The sequence below is a fragment of the Curcuma longa genome, chromosome 4 (genome assembly GCF_044706935.1).
Source record: "Curcuma longa cultivar G26 ecotype Majalengka, Jawa Barat chromosome 4, ITB_CL_G26_1.1, whole genome shotgun sequence".
Taxonomy (NCBI): Eukaryota; Viridiplantae; Streptophyta; class Magnoliopsida; order Zingiberales; family Zingiberaceae; genus Curcuma; species Curcuma longa.
In genome coordinates, this window is record NC_133864.1 from 12,373,114 (window position 1) to 12,396,706 (window position 23,593).

The following is a 23,593-nucleotide window of genomic DNA, read 5'->3' on the forward strand; positions in this document are numbered from 1 at the left end:
TAAAAGTATACCAGTCAATTTGGATTAGGTCCGTTGAGTTGATTCGTCCTCGTCAAATAATTTAGACGGATTGGATTAAAATTTTATCAATCCATTTTAAGATGGATTCAGATAGATTGACTCGCCTAAGCTCGCGATCCACGTGGATTGGCCTGCGGCGGACTTGGATTGGTCCGCGGATTGAGAAAGTTTATTTATTTATTTTAAATTTTAAAATTAAAATAGAAAACTCAATGGATTAGTGAACTTAATCGATCTAAATCACAATTAAATTTAAAATTTTAACTTGATCAATTTAAACTATAATCCAAATTTAAAATTTTTAATCTTTTTAATATTTTTAATATTTTTTTTTTTTTATTTTTTGACAGGTCCGTGGTTGACCCGCCTAATCCGCAATCCCGTCTTAGATTAGGTTAAAATTTTTTAAAAAATTTTTAACCCATCATATAATGTTGAATTTTTGATTAGTCCATCCTATCATAAATTGATCCGTTTGATAGCTCTAATTAAAAGTCAGTTTATGAAAAATGCAATGCATCATATGACCATCATATAATGAATTTTTAATGAATTAATCTTTTCTATGAAAAACGCAATCAAAGGATGTTGACATTGATCCGTTTGATAGCTCTGGGATTTAATTCTTTACAAAAGTCAAAGTGTATCAAAAATGCAATGCATCATAGGACCATTCTTTACACACAAGTAACATAAGACGAATAGGGTGAAAAGAAATGAGGCATTAAGTCCAAAAAAAAAAAATACTGATGAAGTGATTAAAACATGGGTCTTCTACAAATCGACGAAGAAAAAGCCTCAGAATTTCTCAGAAGAATAAATAATTCGCGTCGAACATGACTCATGTGGTGTCTGCCGGGCTATGGTTAGCCTGTTCGACACTTAACCGATTACGCTTTCGGTTGCTCTATAAAACTACTACTTTCAGTATGAGCTGACATCACTTTTGTCTGCCCCTGTTTTTATTATTGTTATGGAATTTTCAAATTTGGCCTCTGACAAATTCTTCGACCCAAAGTTTCATCGTGGTCTAAACTTGCTCCTGCTTCACGGCACATTATCTCCCTAATACACATAATCAATGACGTATTATCAAGCCTAGCCGTCATCTAATTCGTCATCATAATCCAAACCTCGAAGTTCTGCTGCCATTTTTTAATTGGATATGGATTTCCTCATATGAATCCAAAATACTAATTTTGGCAGTAATGTAGTAGAATATGCGATTAGAATTCTAAAGCTAACCTCCAAAAGAACAGCGATGATTCACGCACATACGTGATCCGAGTGAATAGTCTGGACTCCTCCACAAGTAACCGTCTCTACTTGACCTAGAAAAATCCCCCGCACTTCGTGCACCGAACGGAAGCCCCAAAACGCACTATGCAGGAACGCCCAGCGGCGCACTCTTTTTCTCCCTCCGCCAGCACAGGCTTCGCAGACAACGCCGGATCCGGCGACGATGACGATTTCGAGTTCACCTTCCCGACCGGGGGCGCCCACGATGAGCCCATCGTCACCGCCGATGAGCTTTTCTCCAATGGCCGCATCCTCCCCATCTACCCTGCCTTCGACCGCGCCCTTGCCTTCCATTCGTTAGAGGAGGACGTGGCGAAGCCTCCAGCCAGGCAGATCCCCATACGCTGGCTTCTCGTCGAGGAGAGTGAGTCTAGATCTGGGTCGATCTCGTCGTCGTCGTCCTTGGAGGCGGACGATCTGGCGTCGGCCGCGGCGCGGGAGTACCGTCCACGAACCGTGAGGTCGGCGCCGCAATCGCCGGAGTGGAGAAGGGAGTGCACGTCCACCGAGACGAGCCGGCGGTGGAAGCTTTGGGATACCCTGTTCGGGCGCCGGAGCCACAGCGACGGGAAGAAGAAGTCTATGTTCCTTGAATTTCCCTCATCTCCGCCGCTGGAGAGGAGGAGTCCGAGACCAAGCCAAGGCCCAAATCCAAAACCTGCCGGGAGCTGGAAGGCGGCCAGGGAGCCGCGGCGATCCTTCTTACCGTACCGTTCGGAGCTCTTCGGTTTCTTCAATGGCCGGACTCGCCGCCCCTTCTATTGATTCGTCCCTTCGAATACCTTATCGGTTATTGCGTCCACAATTATTTATTTATTTATTAAAATAGATATTTTGATACTTTTTTTCCTTTACACGGACAAATGAAAAAAGAATAGGAAATTAATTCGATTTACTATTAACTGACAAATGAGATATTGGTGCGAGTGCCATTGTTGTTGTCCATGGCCTATCCTGAAAGTGGTTGAGAAATGAAAGTTTTTTTTTTATAAACACAAATAACAAAAAGCAGTTGTCACTGTGAATGCAATTGATTTATCGTGGTACCTGGAATTCTAAAGCTGTCTTGTGGTCATCGTATCATCTTAGATGTAGAAGGACGAATTGTAAAATCAAAAAGGATTAAATATCTACAATTTTAATTTTTATGTCTATTGAATCTTACGTGTCGATATTATTTCAGTCTTGAACTCTGATCTCAATTATTATTTAATATCGGATTTCAATCAAAACATCTACTAAACCTCCGATCTCATCTTAGTCTCAAATCCCGACCTCGACCACTATTTAATTTCGGAGCTCAACCTCGACGTCTACTAGATCTTATACACCGATCTCATCTCAATCTTGGGTCCCGACTAATGGGTCAATCTCACCCCAGCCTCAGGTCCCAACAATAGATCTTATACGCCAACCTCATTTTAACTTTGGGCCCTGACCTCAACTACTACTTGATCTCGGATCCCGACCTCGATGTTTCTGGATTTTATACGTCGATCTTACCCTAACCTCGAGTCCCAACATTGGCATCTGCTTGGTCTTGTAGGCCAACCTCATCCCAGTCTCAGGTCCTGACCTTGGCATTTACTTGGTCTTATGAGCCGACCTCAACATTTGCTCGGTCTCGACTACGGCGTCTACTAGATCTCATGCATCAACCTCACCTCGATCTCGAGTCCAAACCTAGGTCTTATGGCCCTGACCTCAATCACTGTTCGGCCTCACCTCGGTTTCATGCGCCGACTTCATCTTGGTCTCCGATCTTTTGTCATCCACTTCTAGGCGGGGCTCATAAAGCTAGTTCATCTCTAGATCAGGAAACCCTAAGATTGTTTCGCCCTGAGAATAAGAAAAATATTCCAGAAGACGGAGACAATTAGAACGCGTATATTGGAACGGAAGCATGTATCTCGGAACATTTCTTAAACGAACGCTGATGTTTCGGAGATCAACTCGATAAAAGGTTACTCATATCCATGGGCACAAGTATGCACCCATCAAAGCCTAATTTCTCCAAGTCTTTAATCTCATTCCTCATACACAACTCTGACTTAAGTGTCGGAGTGGTTTGCGGGGATCCATCCCTGGTGTCATACTAATTCTATTTTTAAGTTTTTTTTTAGGTCTTCATCCATTCCAACGACTATCTCTTAGGAGCATGCACGTTAGTCCGTTCGTTGATCAGTAGTTTGATCATCCATTATATTTGGCTGGAACAACTTTGACTTGGTCAATATAAATTTACATGTGGTACATCCTTGACTAGGTTAATAACTCAATATAGATCCAAATCACTTGAAGTCTCAACTTTACTCGAGTTTGTCAGCTTTGGTCATGTTAACTTCGGAAGAGGTCAGCATTATTGATGAGGAGTTCGATAGTACTTAGAGTAACTTATTGATGAGGAGTTCGATAGTACTTAGAGTAACTTTGTTGAGTTTAGTTAGGTTGGAGCCAATTCAGTTGAGACTTTGTTCAATGGGTCATCAAAGCTAGGTTCGAATATGATAGAGTAAGAGATGTGTCGATTGTGAAAAAGATATCAAATAAATAGGCTTGTCGATTATCTTGACAACGATAATGGGTATTGGTGGAAAAATATGATGGTTACAAATGCAAAAAAAAGTTGCATTAGTTACAGACGTTGGAGTTATGCACCTTTCTAGAGTTATACAGTCGCTCGGAATGATGATATTAAATAAAGGAAAGAGGCATAATCGTTCAAAGGAAGAGACTCTTTATTGATTCGGCATTTCTTCTTCTCTTTTTCTATATATAAGGTGATGATTCTAGTAAAAAAAGTATGTACAATTTTATTTTGAGACTATCATTCTCCTACTATTCTCTTTTCTGACTCTCTGACTTTAATATCGGATGGGTCATACCAAAATGCACCTTGACCACCCTTCTGATCTTTTGTTGGTCTCTTTCAACTTGATAGAGAGAAGCTGATTCGTCAGAATTATATTTGCTCAATATCAAGCTGTTAAAGGCAAATCCATTAAGAGTCGACTTGATAGAAGCTGACTCAATTGAAGTGACAGATCCAATAGCAGCTGATGTAGCTGTTCTTGTCTAAGACCGTTGTTGAGTGAGTCGACAAAAAGTAACTGCTAAGGGGAAAAGGTTGAAGATGACAAAGCTAAAGAGAATGTCTAGGATGCCTACACCACTCAATCGGGGATTAGAATGAGCACGGCTTAGCATGGTCACTCTGACATTTAAGTTTGGATTTCCTTTGGGTATCAAAAATAACTAAAAAGAAGAAGGAAAAGTGAGAGTTTAGCAGAATTCTCTGAGGGAGAGATTGATCTTTAGCTTTGCTTTTTCTAGGATTTATATAATTGTTAGAAGAGTGTCTCCACATCAGACGCTTCATTCTTCTTCATCATCCTTATACGTGCCAGTGGAGGACAAGATTCGACAACCGTTGGTGGTCTCTCCATTCACTGAATGTCATGTGTTTGATAGATGATATCTAGGGGATTAGATTTGACAATGACATAACTGCTTCACCGCCCCCACGGTGCCACGTCTTTTGAAATATTTGTCGTCATTGTTTGTCTAAGGGACAACCAAGCTAAAGGAGTCGGGTAACCAAGCGGAGTAAGTCGGGTGGCCGAACTAAGAAGTCAAGTGGCCGAGTTGAGGGAGTCGGATGACTGAGTTGAGGGAGTCAGGTGGTCGAGCTGAGGGAGTCGGGTGGTTAAGCTGAGTAAGTAAATCGAGTGACCGAGCTGAGGGAGTCAGGTGATCGAGCTGAGGAAGTAAGTCGAATGACCGAGCTGTGGTCAAGCTGAGGAAGTAAGTCAAGTGACCGAGCTGAAGGAGTTGGGTGGTCGAGCTGAGAAAGTAAGTCGAGTGACCGAGCTAAATGAGTTGGGTGGTCGAGCTGAGGAAGTAAGTCGAGTGACCGAGATGAGGGAGTCGGGTGGTCAAGCTGAGGAAGTCAGGTGGCCAAATTGCGAGAGTTAGATGGCTAAACTGAGGGAGTCGAGTGGGCGAGCTAAGGGAGTCGAGTGATCGAGCTAAGGAAGTCAAGTGATCGAGCTGAGGGAGTCGGGTGGGTGGACAAAAGAAGTCAAATGGCTATTTTGATCTTTACCTATGCTTGACTATTGACTTGACCTTTGACGTGGCCTTGTCATGTGAGTTTTCTTATCCACCACATCAACAACAAAAGTCAACAAAGGATGATCAAATGGGAGTTAATTCATCCCTCGATCTCATACTGAATCAACAATGAAATATTCATCCCCACGGTACCATGTGTTTTGAAATGGGTGTTTGATGGATGACATCTAGGGAACCAAATTTTACAGCAACATAACTGCTTCACCGCCCCCACGGTGTCACGTGTTTAAAAATATTCATTGTCATTGTTGACGATCGAGCTGGAGGAGTCAGATAACCAAGTGGAGGAAGTCAAGTGGTCGAGATGAAAAAGTTAGGTGGCCAAGCTGAGAGAGTCAGGTGGTCGAGCTGAGGAAGTTAGGTGGTCGAGCTGAGAGAGTCGAGTGGTCGAGTTGAGGAAGTCAAGTGGCCGAACTAAGAGAGTTGAGTGGTCAAGCTGAGAAAGTTGGGTGATCAAGCTGAGAAAGTCGGGTGATCAAGCTGAGAAAGTCAGGTGGCCGAGCTGAGGGAGTCGGGTGGTCCAGCTGAAGAAATCGGGTGACCGAACTAAGGGAGTCGGGTGGTCGAGCTTAGGGAATCAGATAACCGAACTAAAGGAGTCCAGTGTTCGAGCTAAGGAAGTCAGATGATCGAGTTGAGGGAATTAGATAATCGAGCTGAGGGAGTCGAGTGCTCGAGCTAAGGAAGTCTGGATGATCGAGTTGACAAAGTCGGATGACTATTTTGACCTTTATCTATATTTAATTATTGACTTGACCTCTGACGTGGATCCTATCACGTGTGAATTTCTTTATCCATCACATCAACAATAAAATTAAACAAAGGACGATCAAAGGAAAATTGATTCATCCCTCAATTTCGTACTGGATCAACAATGAATGATCGATAGCCCCCGAGACATAGCTGAGTTGGTTACGATGCAGCAAAGTTACAGAAGAGGGCAAGGGTTCAAATCCTGGTGAAATCAGGTAATACCCTCCTGTGTTGTGATCAACTGCAGTTTCTCGATTTACCTCCTCATAAATGATCGTGGGGTCAATCGTGTGGGGCCGCTAAGGCGGCGGATTCTATCTTTTTTGTAGAAGAAACAATGAATGACCGATAACCAAACTGTTCGACCACAAATTAACTACCATAAGACATCCAAATTAGCAACAGTTAGGCCGTGGTTTTTGCTCATTGAACCATCACCAATCCACCTAAACCTATCGAAAACTCCAGATCCCTCTGAAAATTTTCAGTGAATAAGATCACCGAACGTTTCTTCTTTCGCGCAGGGAAATGGGCTGGAAGAATGAGTAGGTCCCACGTGCAATTAAAGCTAAGTAATTTTGTTTAAAACTGATAAATGATATATTTAGAAGTTAAGGACATGTTATTATTGTTATATTTTCGATCTTGCGATTAAATTTTTTTTTTTTGGATGTTTGCATTGAGCTCCATTTTTCCAAAAAGAAAAAAAAAAGTAACAACTTTAAAATTATTTTCTAGATATTGAAATTAATGGGATAAAAAAATTGCTAAACAACTTTAAAATTTTATTTTTAAAAATAAAATTCAAACTATTTTAATAGATTATTAACTCAACCGTGACAAAATGATTAGATCACTTGTTTTTAATTCTCTTCTAAAAAAGATGGAATCTGTCACCTTAAGACCCCACGATCATCTATGAGGAGGTAAATCAAAAACTATAGTTGACCACAATGGAGGAGAATATTATCTCGGCTTCACTGAAATTCGAATTGTTATCTTTTTCTATAACTCTATTCCATCATAATAAATTCAACTATGCCTTATGGGTCATTTATTTTTAACTCTCATCAGTACATGAATGCACGCAAAGAGATTAAAAGTGAAGATAAAAAATAACTACTTGAACACTTTTGTATATGTTTTCTCTCTCATCGATTTGATGATAAGGATCAACAGCCTAGTTGGTGTTCAAAGGAAAGGGTTGGGAAATTTCATTTAATACCTTACAATTGGGTCAACCAGTTGGATTCGATCCTTTCTATGGACGTACGTTGACTTTATAGTCTGCCAACTTCATATAGGTTTGACTCGCCAAGTCAATTTCTTCTTCCTTGCAAGAGGGTTCACCAATTTAATATTTAAAGACCAATCCAATAGAATAAGTGATCCAAGTTCTCGAATAGTGGATGGATCGACCTAATTTGCCCAGGAGAAGGCAAAGACAAATACTGTTTAGAAAAACAAATTGTATTAAGAGGATATTGAGGTTAATCACGAGTTTAATAAAATAAAAGAATAGGAAAACATTTATCTTTTAATTAATAATTTACCTCCTTTGTGCTCGGACCTTTCTCCTCTCTCCTTGCTCCTCTGGCTTTTCCGGTCGGCTCGGATCTACGGTCCTACATGTCAACACTCGTCAATAGGGGTTGGCGTGGTTAATGTCATTCCTCTGACAATCAAATCAACGTTGGGTTGAAAAACGAGTTCGCAGATGCATGAGGAATAGACAAAAAAAAAAAATGAGAAAGCTTATGTGAGGAAGAAAGACCTCCACGCAGAAGAGACAACCATACTTCCACTTATCTTCACTCATCATTATATGATCAGAGGTGAAAAAGATTGTGATCAACTGCAATTTCTCAATTTACCTTCTCACAGATGGTCGTGGAGATGATCGTGTGGGACCGTTGGGGTGACGAATTCCACTTTTTTGCAGAAGAAGAGATGAAGAAGGTCTATATGGACTCTCACGTGAGCTGAGAGTCGACTAAGTCGATCAAAAATAGTTGACTGCTAGAGGGACAATGCTTGAGTCATGTATGTTGTCTTGGTCTGGTTCAATGGCGGAGCCAGTCCGGATGATCTATTCAGGTTGATCCGAACTCTAAATTACACTGACGGTATATCCGGGCTATCTCTTAATTTTTTTCTTCCATCCCTAAATCCAAGTTTTTTTCCTTTTCAATGCCATCGGACCCCCGAGCTATAGCTCCAGTAACTACAAACATGGCTCAGCCTGTGGTCTAATTGTTGGTTAGGCATCACTTCCGGTGTAGATTGTTCTGTCAGGGGCAGTTATGGACCGTAGGGTATGACAATTGTAATTGTCAAGAGTGGTCAGAGGTTAAGGTAATAGCTCGGCTAGGACGCTTCGGCCTGAGTGGGCACCTTTATGGAAGTGCCAAGTTGAAAGAGTTCGTTCAGACGAAATCCGAAGAGAATATTCTCATCCGTAGACTGATAAATCAGGATAGACTGATTAACCTGGATGAATAGACTAACCCCAGCAGGTTCCTCAAGGTACATCAATAATTTTCTTTTACAAAATTCGGTTGAATGGTTCAACGAAAACCCCTTTTTAGTTGGCCACGTAGCCAAAAGTGTTAGTTGAAACCGTAAACGACTCCTCTACTCTGAAAAATAGAATACAAACTGGAAGGAGGTCAAGTATGTGCGTGCCCACGGCTCACGACTAAAGCATACATGCGCGTGAAATTTAAGCAGATAATGACAAACAATGCTGACCAAGGAAGTCGCAGAGATTTGGAATCAGTGATGAGTGCCAACCGACCATTCATAAACAACCGAAACAAATTATTTACGCCACTCTGTTTTCCTCTTCGACTCTAATTTGAGCTCGTCAACGGGCGGTAACTTCTCTCTAATCTTACAGTTTGTTGTTTCATTTTTACCGACATGGTGGAGTAAGTTGACTTGATTCTGGAGTCCCGTAAAACAAGTCGATCCCGAGGAAGGGGTCGACCTCCCCGACGGCTTCGCTGGAAGCTTCGTGCCACGGCAGCGGATGGTCAGTGCGAGGACTCGCAACGCGGCGGGGGGTTAGTGGCATTTCCGTGATTCTTCGGGTTCATTATTTAAACGCACAAAAATGGTCGATAAACGTTTCATTAACAAGTCCGTCCTGCTGAAACCCCACTTGCTCACAGGAAAGAACTCGCCTCCCGCGTCCGTCTCTCTGTCGTCTGGATCTCGACCTTTTGGTCTGTAATCTTCGCCGGTTTGAGCTTGTTGGATGCGTGATTTGAGGTCCTTCGGCTTCTCCGACCCCGGTCCGGCGCGGGGAGGGGCGTTTCGGGATCTCCCAGGCATGGGAGCATACGATTCGGACCCGAGGAGGTATCTATGTGGTGGAAGGGGCGATCCTCCGCCGTCGTGGATCCCTGCTCTGGAGGGCGGCGGCAGAAGCGGGAACCTGGTGGATGGGTTTTCTGGGTTGGTCTTGGGCGACGGTCAGAGTGAGGCTGTGCATCAAATCAAAAAGGCGGTGGAGGACGCAGAGAGCACCATCAAGCAACAGGTCAGCTGCGCGCTTTCTGATTTCACTGGAATCACGATTTTTTATTTAGGCTTAGCTTAAGAGGCAGTTAGTAAATAGTATGCCCATGTTTTAACGTTGGCTGGCAACCTGTATCCGGGGGCCGGTTATGACGGACTATTCTCCATGGTCGGAGTTAAGAGGAAGTGAGTACCGTAGATATTTGTGATGCTTAATTCTTTGATCTGATCGCGTAACGTGATGCTATACTATTATGCTATTCTTCACGTGGTTGGGTATGACTGTTTTAGATCCTCCAATTCATCATTTCATCGTGTACACAAGGCTTATTGACCGAGGCACGATGCTCATCTGGAAAAATCATGTGAGCGTGGTTTTAATCCTCTGTAGAACGAATTATTGATACGTGGAAATTTTTAGACTGCGACGGTACATTTGCCACAACTGTGTTTCGGCTGACGTCTCTCACCTCTGAAAAACAAAATCTCAGTTGAAGATATCTCGAATTTGTGTGAGGAATTGCTCGAATCTTTTGAAGGAGGCCAAGGAACTTTTTTTCTTCTTCTTTCTTAACCAATAGGCCTTTTGGTAACTTCTGCTGATGCTTTACTCTGACGTGTTGGACATGGGACAAAGAACTAAGCCTTAATCTTCTTCTCAGAATCAATGTTAGATCTTCTTCTCTATTCATAATATTAACGATTCTCATGATATATTGATTATCTATAAGTCATCAATTACTAGCAATGAGTACATACTGTTCCATATAAGGGACTATCTTCTTTTTGCAGTTTTCCTGATCTTCGCAATTCTGAGTAAGACCTGAATTGACTGAATCCATTTCTATATCATACTAGGCCATTTAACTTATGGTTTAAGCTAGTCTCAATTGAAACTGAATTTTAGAAATAACTTACTTAATTTGATACATACATGATGAAATAATGCTACTATAATTGAAAACTTACTCTAGGAAGACACATGCCCATTACTGAGATTGTATAAACATCATGGATAGTTAGTATTAACATTTGAGGTTGATGAGTTTGTACAATAAAGGTGGAAATCTACATGCATAAATTGTTATTGAATCCCATGCCAAAGTGTCACATATCTTGTTTCCTATTTTATTTAAATACATTATGCTTGGAATAAGGCCATAAGGTTTTAATATATAGATAAACTTGCCTTTCTTCTACATTACTGGAAGATACTTCTAAGCGGAAAAGTATTGTGAACCTTTTTATCTGCTAAAAGGATTGCATGTACTGTGTTCTACTTACCTAACTTTGCTTCATCGAATTTGTCTAGTATTGACAATTGAAATGTTTGGTAGCTTTTACATTTCATCAGTGTAAGATCTTTACTTAGATTAAGATCAAGCAACTTTTGAGAGCCTAATTTATGGATGGCTGATAAGGTGCGATTTGATCTTTTCAGTAGCTTTGATTTTCTTATATATGTTTGATTGGAGACATGATGTCGTCTTGGTAAAACTTGTGAGTAAATAAATACTCCACAGCTATTAGCAAATCATTAAACATCCCAACAACTTATGTTAACATGGTTCCCCTTCATTCCCACCCAATTATTCAAATCAGTTACATTTAAATACTAACATGGTTTCATGTTGTTCCCATCGAAACATTTGTGCACCCCAAATATCATATGACTATTTAGACATGTCATTCCAAATGGAGTTCTTTGGTCTAGAATTCTTAAATTCAACTTAATAATAACAGACTCATCTAAGTCCATAAACACTAATTTCATTAGCCTCTAGTCTAGACCATCCTATTCATGTTGCATAATTGTGCTTGCTGGTTATTTTTTATGTGTTAGTTTCTCATACACACAAATGGTGGCATTTCAACTCCGAAATAGAGAAACACAGCAATCATTTTGTGTTTATATTTAACTAGCATGTTCTACTAACCTTGTGACACATTTGTAAATTTGTCTATTATTTATCGATTGTTAAGATATTGTTAGCAATAAGAGCAATAAAAAACTTCTTTGTCTAACTGGTACTGTATCTTGCAGTTGGAAGCGAACAACCTATTAAAGAATGAGCTCTTGCAAAAAACACGAGAATTGGAAAAATATGTAAGCACTCTAAAGTCTAAATTACAATGCTATCCAAGTTTATCATGCCGCTTGTTTCTTGGTTTATAGTTCTTTTAAAGAGTTCAAGCTTTAGTATTTGCTTGCTATGAATCTGGGATCATTTTTAGTGCTTGAGAATTATGAGAGGTAAGTCTCAGACTCGTGATAGTGAGTACAGGTGTTGACTTTAATTAGAATCATTAACCATGAATTAGTAAGGTGATTTTTTTAAAAAAAATCATGGCCAATCTCGGTATGTACGAGGGGATTGAAATCTAAAACATTAATCTAAAAGAGAGTTTATTTATTGTTATATAAAGACCAAAGCAATTCATCTCTAAGGTTAAGCCACACAAAAATGACATCTTCCACATTAAAGTTGATCTTATTAGCGACACTGCACTAACTAGGTGAAGGTGAAGGTCTATGGAGCTGTCTGAATGGAACGAGTGCGATATGACAATGATGGACATTTGGTCTCATTTTAACAAAGATAAGCACATTTCCTTGCTACTTTGGTTGTTGTTCATGAACCTCATGCAATCAAGAAACAAACTTCTATTTGTCAAAGGCAACAATCATCATAACAAGGAAATAATTTCTGAAATGTCTTTGTTCATAAGAGAAGATGTTGAAAAATTATCATGTTTAGATGTGACCAGAAGGTCCAGAACATCAGCAGTGACAACTACTAACTAAATAGCTGTCCAAGTAATTAACCTCATTGTTTTACTGAAGTTTCAGGCTTAACCAAATTGTGTTGCTTATGTTATTATAGAATAGTTGTAGCCATATTATATTAAGATGCAAATAATTATGGTCCCCCTTCTATTGTTGTCATATTTATGTACATTTCTGCATATGCTGTGTGATCTTCGGTAAAGAAATGGATTTTCTGGAAATGTAGGAATGGAGATGACATTTGGCTGATATCATTTGTTCGTGTTCCAGTTAGATATATTGTATCTTTCTAGAGTGAATGTTCACACTTCATGAATTTTTTTTTATCATTTCACTTGTGCTTGTTACTGTAATTTTTATAGAACCTTGTAAAAATCACTTCTATATAATTGATGCCATTTGGATCTAATTTGAGTAGTCTGTACAGATATGACCTATTTCCTATTTTTTTGTCAGAGGTCAGAAATTAAATCATTAAGGTCTTCTGAGATATCTGCAAATGACCATTTGGCTGATATCATTTGTTCTTGTTCCAGTTAGATATATTGTATCTTTGTAGAGTGAATGTTTACACCATGAATTTTTTTATCATTTCACTTGTGCTTGTTACTGTAATTTTTATAGAACCTTGTAAAAATCACTTATATATAATTGATGCCATTTGGATCTAATTTGAGTAGTCTGTACAGATATGACCTATTTCCTTTTTTGTTGTCAGAGGTCAGAAATTAAATCTTTAAGGTCTTCTGAGATATCTGCAAATGACCATTTGGATGCCTACAAAACTAGTTATTCTAATTCTTCAGCGGGGCATGAAGCAGAGAGGAGATGGGTAGAAAATCATTCACCTTTGAATCCTCAGGGCATGCTTGTGCTTCATCAGAATGGAGTTGCTGGAAGGGAGGAACGTCATGGAGAATCTGGCACAGCTAGTCAGCAGTATTTGGAAAACAAGGTTAAAGGTGACCTTAGAAAAATTCCATCACAATACTCAATTCCATCCTCCCAATCCTTGTCTCCAAGCGGGTATGTAAAACATTAACTTCTGATGCCATATCTATCTAGAATCAGCTTAACGTGAAGCCATATGCCATAAGTAGTCATTTAATGCTCCTGATAGGCATAAAAAAGAGGGAGAACAAGATCAGAGATTGGGTTCACCTGGACATGGTCTAGTACCGGTGTCTGATCTCAATTCAAATATTCTCTGGAAGCAGGTACTTTCAGTTGCTTTAAATTGTCAATTTTCTAGCAATTCAGATTTCCACTTGTTTCTAAATAGTAAAATCTATATTTCAAGGAACTTATGGTCAAGGTTAGAGAACATGAAGAAGAGATCGCACACTTAAGACAGCACCTTGCTGATTATTCAGTTAAGGTTAGAAGAGCTCGTCAAGAATCTGCGAACTTCCTTTTGGTTGTCCATCTGTTGAACTAAACCATAATTTCTAAACTGTAATAGGAAGCACAAATAAGCAATGAAAAATATGTCCTAGACAAAAGGATTGCTTATATGCGAATGGTGAGCAAGCTCATCAGTTTACTTGCAGGTTTTACCTTTGTAAAAGTTTCTGACTACTAATCATGCCAGGCATCTCGAAATGAATTTTGCAGGCATTTGATCAGCAACAGCAGGACTTGGTTGATGCTGCATCAAAAGCTATTTCTTATAGACAAGATATTATAGAGGAAAATATCCGTCTGACATATGCATTGCAAGTACTATTCTTTGTTTATTCTTGAGCTCCCTCCTTAATATGTGATATGTGGAATTTTAAAATTTGAATTTATGCACAGGTTTGATTGGCTACTATATTTTTGCTAATTTATAAATAAATAGGAGGTGCTTTTCATTGTCCCATCATTGCTTTGGTCAAGTATCTTGAGTTTTAGTTGGATCAATTTGATTCGATTTAGGATTTTACCATGTTTACTTGACCTGGATTCAAATCAAATTGGATTAGCTGATACCAGATAACTTGCTAGAAGAGCAACCCATTCCATCATTGTCAAGCAGATTTACTGTTCACCCAACCATTCTAGATAAGAATGCCCAATTTTTTTAAGAGGACTAGTCAATATCATCTGCTCCTAGTTTTCCCACCAACACTGCCTTTTCTTAGATGCTATAACACTTTCAAACGAATGGCTTTTTTTTTCTCTTGGACTAATTTGTTACAGTTGTTATCTATTTTTATCATGTATCGTGATTTCATGTTTTCTTTTGTATTCTCTATATAGGCAGCTCAGACAGAGAGATCAACATTTATTGCTTCTTTAGTGCCCCTTCTCTCAGAACATGGTCTTCAGCCTTCTGTGGTTGATGCTCAGTCAATCATCAGTACACTTAAGGTTGGTATATTTTATTCCAGATAATATGCCAGTGCTATTAATGATCTATCATTCGTCATTACTAATACCTCTAAGTTTGTATATAATGTAAACTTATGTTGTGCCTGCCTCATGTTCTTAATTGGACATCCTTTTCCAGTTTCTCTCCAATTTTTTTCTGCAGTGTTTTCACCATAGGAAATAGTTTAACTGTCCTTACATGCATGGTCTTTTTTTTCTCCTTAATAATGGAAGCCACAATTTTGTCACTTATCAATGAAGCAAACAGATATTGACCTTTTTTCCCTTATAATTTTCTGACTTTTTGTATCCTATGATTCGTCTATTGTAGGTTTTGTTTACACACATGCAGCAAAAACTCATCATTGCTGAGGTACTCTATTTGGTTTACAGATGTTTGTGCATTCCTCTTGAAACTAGATATTTTCATGTGTTAAGAACTCATATATTTATATCCACATGGTTATTTTGCCATCCATCATAATGATCCAATTATATCTTGGTAACACTACAAGTAAAATTAGTATTAAAGAGTTTTTTAATCCACCTCAGGAGTTAGGAGAGACTGTAGGTTCTTTGTGTATTTATGCAGTTGAAAAACCATTTCACAGGCAGGGGAACGAAAAGGATCCAAGTACATCCGTTCCTCCATCTGCATAAGTTCTCTCTTGGAGTTAAAATGATTTCAAATTCCCTCTTCTCTCTTCATTTCTCCCCTCTTAGAATAGATGTTGAAACCCTAACCTCACTTTTGTCTATGATTTTTTTCATTTTAATTTCAAAGGATAAGTTAATCGATTTCACTTCCAGCATCCTTTTTCTCTCAAGTTGGTGTCAACTTCTATCTGATGTGTTTTTATCTCTCCAATTAAGATTGCAGTTTACTCAATCTCTTTCCAGGATTAACTCCTCATCACATGAGTAGATATTGGGGCCTTAATCTTGCTCTTCGATTTGCAATCTTTCCAATTTGTCACATCACATATGCAAATTTAGAAATCCTAATGCATCTCTGGTCAATGGGGAGTTAATTCTTCGAAGATCATTGTGTCAATTTTGGACTGGATTATTCGTTGTCAGAAATTCTCAATGCTGCATCAATTTTGCATCTTCGTCATCTTTATTAAGTGTCTTATCAATTTTGTTTTTATATTTGGGCCTTTTTCTTGTCTAACAGGCAAACATTGATATGCCCTAGCAGCCTAATCTGAGAGAGTTTGTTGTGCATTAGAGCTATTAGGTTTTGTCCTAGTGAGATAATGTTATTAAGTCAGTGCCCTCTCAATTAAGTTTTTTTTTTCTCAAAAGATAAAATGTTATTGATTTAGATACTTACAAAAGTAGCTTGTTTGTTCGCTAGCCATATACAACTAAAAACTACATCCACCTATATCATTATCCATCTTGGAACTTCAAAAAGTTCTTAAAATCCTGTTCTTCTATACAAAACAATTTCAATAAAATGTAGCTGTATATCAAGATAAAACTATCTAATTACCAAAGACATGCATATTTCACTTTTTCCCCTTTCATGGATCGATTAATTGCCTTTGCTGATGTCAGCACTGATAGCTGTGCTGTTTTATTTTAGAGGGTTGCTTGTTGTCTGTTAATCTTACCGTAGATAGTCGTGTATATATGTTCTAAGCATCAGCAGCTTTGTTGATTTCTCCAACTGAGAAAACAAATTCCAAGGAGGAGAATAAGATCTATCCTCCAAATGCCGCTGCTTCCATGTAGTTCTTGCAATATTTGAGACACCCACTAATGCAATGTAATTAGAGTATATTTTCCACTGTTAATAGCCCAGTACTACAGCTTCCTTCAGACCCATAAGAATTTCTGTTGACTGATGGAGCATAATAGAAAGTGCAAACAGGTTTAATTCTAAAAATGGAATTTTAGGAATTGTTCCATCCGAGAATTTCTGCTCTGATGAGATTTTGCTTAAATCCATCTATAATGAAGGTCTAACTTGGAAGACATTTTGTTTCCAAAGTCTGAACCTGCCTCACATAAGATTGCCTCTGCAGGAAAAGCTAAAAGAAACGCAATATCAAATAGCTCCATGGTACTTGGATGCATCAAATGCAGACTTTCCTGCACAGTCACCTTCCCATCCAGTGGGTGTACAAGTGTCTGTTTCAGTATGTTGAATTTTTCTAAAAAAAAAAAAATCTTATTTTGTATCCATTTCTAATTTGCTAAATCTACTTTCTTATAAGAAAAAGAATGATTTAGAGATTGTGTCTCAGCCGTTGAATCCACATGCCAAGTCTCCAATATCTTCTCCTAATTTACAAACAAGACCTGATCGGGAGACTGTTGGGAACCAAAACCAGCAAGTTGGTCCAAGCAGTATTCCTGCAAAGAATGAAATAAGCACTCCTTTCATGAGGTCAGAATTGATAATTGATATCATCTTTTAGATACTTATTCCAAAGTTTGTCTTGGTCAAATTTGCTTCATTTGATTTTTGGTTTGTTTTGAAATGCAATAATTAACAGTTGATTTATGCTTAGCAAAGTTCAGTTCTGAAGATGTATACAACGTAAGATTGAACTCAGCTGTTAGTTTAAAAAAATTGAAAGGGTGTGGGGGGGGGGGGGGGGGGGGGGGGGGGGGGGGGGGGGGGGGGTGAATTGCCTCTTTTTTTACTTCTTCTACAAGGGTTAATTTGCAACGACAAAAGAGAGCAAAAAGAAACCGAAATGCAAAGGACAAAATAAATGAGAACACAATTCAAACCCGATGATTTATGTGGTTTGGCAGCCCTTGGCCATGACCTATGCCTCTTCGATGGATCACTCCTCGAATTTCACTAATTTTCTCCTTCTCGGAAACCTTTCATATGTGAACAAACCTATTACAATAGTCTTTCTTTACAAATTGAGAACTTTGAACAAAAGAGAAATTACAATGGAAGCAAAAGAATGGAGTGGAGATTTGAGAAACCAGCAAAAGTATTAAATTTGTAGCCTCTAAGCCCTTTATAGATCTTGTATAAGGGTATCCTTCTCATTTTCCCCCTAATATATTGTTAATTCTACACATATTAGCAGATTATTGTATGACACCATTTGTATTTTTGTTGGAGTGATGGTGGCTGAGTTACAAATGACATCAATGATTGCAACTACTTTATCGTGATATGATGCAACAATTTGTGTATTTGGAGAAAACAAAATACCATCACTTTCAATAAATTTTGTAAGAAACATCTACAGTCTGATTCTTGTGGTTGAGTTGTACTAGGCAGTAGCGATTTGGGATATTGATGAATAGAGCTAATATTTGGTTGGCGTATTGTGATACGTAGTGGTTTGTTCACTTGTTGCCCATTTTTCTCCATATTTACTAAATATATAGGATGGTTGCTACTTCTGTTTCTCTAAAATCTAGTTATGATACAATGGATATCCATTTTAGATGAGAAATTTCATTTTATTTTACCTAATCGGGGATATTTAATTTTATTAAATGCATGAATTATTCTTGGTTTGCTGCCTTGCAACTTGCTCAGGTGTTATTTGAGTATTTCAGGGATCACAGAGCCCAGGATGCTTCAGGTCAAATAAATGCTTCACGTCTTAGTTTTGAGTCTAGAAGTCAAAATCCATCTTTCAAGGATCCTGGTGGAAGTTCCCAAACTGATGATCCAGCGACAGTTGCTAATCATGGAAAAGAGTCTTCTGTTCATTGGGCTCCTAGAAGCTCACCTTATTTAACTACAGGACAGGATGAACAAAATGTGTATCCTTACCTTCCTACAGTCCTGGAGGAACCTGGTTCTTCATTCTCTGAGGGTGAGAAACTAATTTGATATATGTGATTATCTTCTCAGGATTCTAGTTGATGTTGTTACTCATTATCGATATTGTTGATCAAGGGAATTTCTTATAAATTTGGCAAATTTGTAGCAGACGATGATCCCTTGCCAGCAATAGATGGTCTTCAAATTTCAGGTGATGCCTATCCTGGAAATGAACTTCTCGCAAGTGGTTATTCAATCAATGGAACAACTACTTGTAATTTCGAGGTACACATTAATTCTTTTATATTGTAGTGGGTACACATTAATTACCCCATAACATGTAGCAGTATTTTATGTTGGGATTAATGATGTACAAATTCAGCTCTATCAGTGACATTGATTCTTTTATTTTGTAGTGGGTACGTTATTTAGAAGATGGATCCGTAAAGTTTATTGAAGGTAGTATTCCTCGCCTTGTTAAGTGTGTTTGTCTTTTTATCTTTTTTTTCCCAATAATTTATAACTCAGGAAACCTTTGTCTCTCTATACTTCTCTCATGGTAGGTGCAAAACAACCAAAATATTTAGTTACTGCTGATGATGTGGACTCATACCTTGCTATTGAAGTCCAACCCCTAGATGACAGGAAGCGGAAGGTTATTTCTTCTATCAAAATTTTCCCCTGCAAATTTAGTATTCTTATGATCTAACCATCAAGAAAATGAGTCAGAACTTGATAGGATAACTTGCATGAGCTTGAAGGTAAATCATAGGCCTTCTTTCCTAACACATATGGTTACTTGATCCCCATCAGGTGATATAATCTATATTGCACGGACTTGGATTCTCATAACCGCTGCCTATATTTATTGTTTGCTCACTAGTTCAAAGTTGTGGGAAAAATGGTGAACTTTATGGCTTATGTCTTTTACATAGTTAGGCATATGTGATGCATATGGTTAAGCATGTTGGTTAGCTCAAAGTCAAATACTAGTGATAAACCAAAAATAAAAAAAGTGAAATACTAGCTATCTCTTGTGTGTCTATGCTTCGATTTGATTCCCTTTATCTTGTTGAGAGTGTTTCCTTTATGGTTGGAAATCTCATACCATGTCAGGCAAAACGGTCAAAATGTATCATTTCGGTAAATCATCAAAACTCGATACCAACATTCAAAATTTGTCGTAGTTTTGGTCTTTGACTGAAAAGATATTATTTCAGTATCGTACCAACACTCCGATGCATGGTGCTGGTGACAGATTGGAGGTTGAAGGAGGAAGGAGATGAATCAAAGAAGAAGACATTGTCTATGCTAAGTGGTATTGAGTTTTGATAATTTACCGGAACGATATGTTTCAACTGTTTCGCTTGGCATGGTACAAGATTTAAAATCATGCTCGGCGCAAATTCCTTCCTATGCTTCATCTCCTTCTTCAACTCTAATTCATTAGCGGCACCATGCATCGAAACATCGACATGGTATCAAAATAGTATTATTCCAGTCGAATACTGAAACCTCGGCATGGTTTGAGATTTTGAACCGTAGTTTCATTATATGAACTATCATTTGAATTGTCACATCCATGTGGTTCATGCAACCTTTTGATGATTTCTAGTAACATAGGCTAAGAAAAATTTTCTCCTTGTATTTCATGGTTTAAGCATATAATAGGAAAGTTTTTATGGAAGAAATGGATTCAGAAAGATTCTTCTCATTACCAATATAAGTGCAAAAAGAGCAATAATTTTTCTGATATCTTTCAGCAGAGATAGAGTTTTAAATGAATACTGGTTGCTTATTTCTGGATTTCCTGAATAACTGACATAGTAAGACTACACTTTTCTGAATTGAGTAGTATTTCAGTAATCTGACAGTTGTTTTGTTTCTTACTGTAGGGTGAACTTGTAAAGGTTTTTGCCAATGATCAAAGAAAGATAACTTGTGGTGAGTAACATGTAGTAGAGAGTTTGTTGTTGTTGTTGTTCTGTTTTATAATATTGGCTTCCTCACATATGTTTGAAACACACATCTGTTATATTTTGTGTTGAGTTTCTTTGAGATTACATAACCTGGCTAACTCCTGAGGAATTTGCTATGCAACATATTTAGCCTGTAGAAGTGACAACTTATATTTAATGAAGCACAAGTTCTCCAGACACTATAGGACGTGTACTAATTTCTTTCTGAAACACTGTGCTCATTACCTTTCATGTAAACTTATGTTTATCCTTACCTCGTTCCTCTGACCCTCCTGCCATGCCACTTGCATACTACTTCCATCTATAACTTAGAGCACTGTGCCACTGCCTTCTGAGATCTGTTACTTCCATTCTGCCCAGTGATTTGTATTGCTAACTTAAGTGATTCATTTTAGAACTTTATGATAATGCTTAGTTTAAACTTGTGCTTGTTATGTGAGAACAGATCCTGAAATGCAAGAGCAAATTGAAAGGACCTTTTCTAGTGGGAATGCATCATATGAAGTGTCCTTATCAGTATATCCACTTCTATCTATATTTTTAAGCACACTAGCAACGGTTCTTTAGATTTAACTGCTTTAAATGTTCCTCAATGCCAGACTAGGTATCTTGGTATATGGGAAACTGCTATTTTGGCCATAAAGAGAGGAGGCTACAGCATAAAACGTAATGATGGACAGCGTGGTGTTGTAGCAGAGAAGTTTCAGCCAAATACTACTGTATGAGTCTTTATCGTTTATGCTCTTCATTTCAAAGTATATCCTTCCCTATACCAATCTCCTACTTCTCTCTACACCATTTTTGGCGATTTTGTGTTTTTTTTTATTTCAGATTCATTCTCGTACTAATATCAAATATCAATAATAGGTTTTCAGATATAGGAGTTTTTAAATCGTCCCATTCTTTACCATTTTTCCTTCTGAACCAACTGCTTTGCCTTATTGGTCAGCTTGTTGAACAAGAGTTCGGCTGCTAACATTTTGCTTCCTGCAGATCTCCATTCCATATGGACATCCCACAGAATTTTTGATTCAGGATGCCAACGCCAACGAGTATCTATTAAGGACAGAGAGCAGCGTGTAAGTTTAAATATACACCATTTCACGATTGCGTTATGCTGTACAAATGATTTTTCAGCAATAGGTTGCTCCCTCTGATATTGTGAAAAAAACAAATCTTCATTAAAGAATGATATCCACTCTAATGATGTCGTTTATTGCTGAATTTTCAGGTTGAGAGATACCATTGTTCTTACATTGAGATTATTCCAAAAAGTGATGGTACATTCTTTTACTCTCGAGCCCCTTTCTTATCCATATTTCTTTATGTTAGGCAACCTATACACTTTAGATGTATCTATCATTTGGGTTTTTGTCATCCTGATAATCTAGATGTTTCATTTTACTTGGGCGCTAATCCAAGAAAACTAGAATAACTTGGACATTGGAAATGCACGAGTAGGCACATCATATTAGGAAAGATCATGAGAGTGTATAAACCGTTCATTATTCGGTTTGGCTACATTTTTTTCCTTCCGTGGAAGTACATTGTCATAACTATGCATTTGACTAGCTTACATTTAATCGGTACAGATAAACACATCTCACAGACAGACCATAAAGCAGCTCAGTGTAGCCATCAATGCGTTTGATTAGTTTACATTAGCTAGTGCACCGTGTAATGGGCTTCTCTGTCTTTTCCAACTATGTGGGTTTTGTTAAATATATCTTATCCCTATTGACACTATATACATCCAGAGAAAACTGATTAATAAGTTTTCAAGTAGGAATTAATTCATAAGCTTTCGTGTAACCCACCAAGAACAATACTTGTAATATAAACGAGATTCATCCTCGCGCTGCAGGCTGGTGAGAAGAGGCGAGGGAGGAAGAAGGGACTATTTTTCTAGTGCGATAGGGCACGCGATTGACGTATATTCTTTTTGGTATTGTGCACGGTGTATTCGAGAAGAAAGAAAGGGCATTCACTTCACCCTGTTGTGTCATTGTATAACTTATTTATTTGTTTTAGTAAGGGGAGCTTTCCCTACTAAATACCTTCAAATAGATCTTTGTCAAGAAGGGACTATTTTTCAAGTAGAGTGTACTAGGACAAATGATTTATGTATATTGCTTTCGATAATCGAAATGCAAGAAAGGGCATGTACTCCAGTTCTGTCATCGTATACTGCTATCTTGACTTTGGGGAGCCTCTTCTCCATTTATCACGAAACGATAGACATTGATTTTTATAACCAATGCAATGAAAAAGGACGATAAATATTTGGGAGCAAAATATGAGGCTTTTGTGGTGATATTATAAATTCTTCTTTTAGCTTTATATTTTATATTTCTACCGGGATGCCTCATGGTGACATTATAAATTGTCTCTAACTATTTCATAATTTGCATTCTTCCCTTTACGACACTTATAGTTTATCCCAACTATTTTTTAATATTCATTTTTACCCTTTCAAATTTTATTTAACCTGTATTGCTTTTTAAATGTTCCAAAAAAAATTACACCGATTACCACTCTAGCCAAATCATTCTGGATTAAACAACAATTTTAAAATAAAAATTAAATGGTCGTGGATCATCATCCGTCTCAAATATTCTAATTTTTCATTCCATCTATTTATCCGCTCAAAATCCAATATTTTTATTCCTCACTTTGCCCACTTGTTAATATTCGTTTACACCTTAAAAGTCAATCAATAAATCTTTATGTTTGTTTTTTTAAAAATCAGAAAACTTTTCCGCACAATAAAAACACTAGTTGTAGAGACCTTTCCTGGCACATTTTGGTTAGAGTTTTTTTTTTCAAAATTATGAAGAGTTTATTGTGCCTTCTGTGTTATTTCTTATTATTTCTAAACCACCTCAGCTGCCATAACACGATTCAGCAACTTGATCACCTATGTCAACTTCATAAAATAAACTCACAAAAAAAGAAGAAGATGATGATGAAATAGACTCCTAGGGCTAAACT

General features: G+C 38.0%; 2 protein-coding genes across 7 annotated transcripts; both read left to right on the top strand.

Moving 5' to 3' along the window:
• Positions 1 to 1,316: 1,316 nt before the first annotated feature.
• Positions 1,317 to 2,259, top strand: LOC141828145 (uncharacterized). The gene has a single exon (XM_074715518.1). The coding sequence runs from the start codon at positions 1,405 to 1,407 to the stop codon at positions 2,083 to 2,085; it is 681 nt and encodes a 226-aa protein (XP_074571619.1). The 5' UTR covers positions 1,317 to 1,404; the 3' UTR covers positions 2,086 to 2,259.
• A 7,099-nt stretch (positions 2,260 to 9,358) lies between these two features.
• On the top strand, positions 9,359 to 22,886 carry LOC141826386 (uncharacterized). 6 transcript variants are annotated; one of them, XM_074713631.1, is made up of 21 exons: positions 9,359 to 9,751; positions 11,774 to 11,836; positions 13,236 to 13,543; positions 13,638 to 13,734; positions 13,818 to 13,895; positions 13,980 to 14,039; positions 14,132 to 14,236; positions 14,759 to 14,869; positions 15,201 to 15,242; positions 16,903 to 17,016; positions 17,095 to 17,267; positions 18,413 to 18,675; positions 18,793 to 18,908; positions 19,040 to 19,082; positions 19,187 to 19,278; positions 20,519 to 20,567; positions 21,048 to 21,118; positions 21,202 to 21,321; positions 21,596 to 21,681; positions 21,834 to 21,882; positions 22,467 to 22,886. In XM_074713631.1, exons 1-21 carry the CDS (start codon positions 9,467 to 9,469, stop codon positions 22,509 to 22,511), a joined length of 2,370 nt encoding a protein of 789 aa, XP_074569732.1. In that variant the 5' UTR covers positions 9,359 to 9,466; the 3' UTR covers positions 22,512 to 22,886. The 6 variants fall into 6 exon arrangements, with proteins under 6 accessions (XP_074569732.1, XP_074569727.1, XP_074569728.1 ...); XM_074713626.1 differs by lacking the exon at positions 22,467 to 22,886 and having other exon boundaries at positions 21,834 to 22,460; XM_074713627.1 differs by lacking the exon at positions 22,467 to 22,886 and having other exon boundaries at positions 17,101 to 17,267; positions 21,834 to 22,460.
• The last annotated feature ends 707 nt before the right edge of the window (positions 22,887 to 23,593 follow it).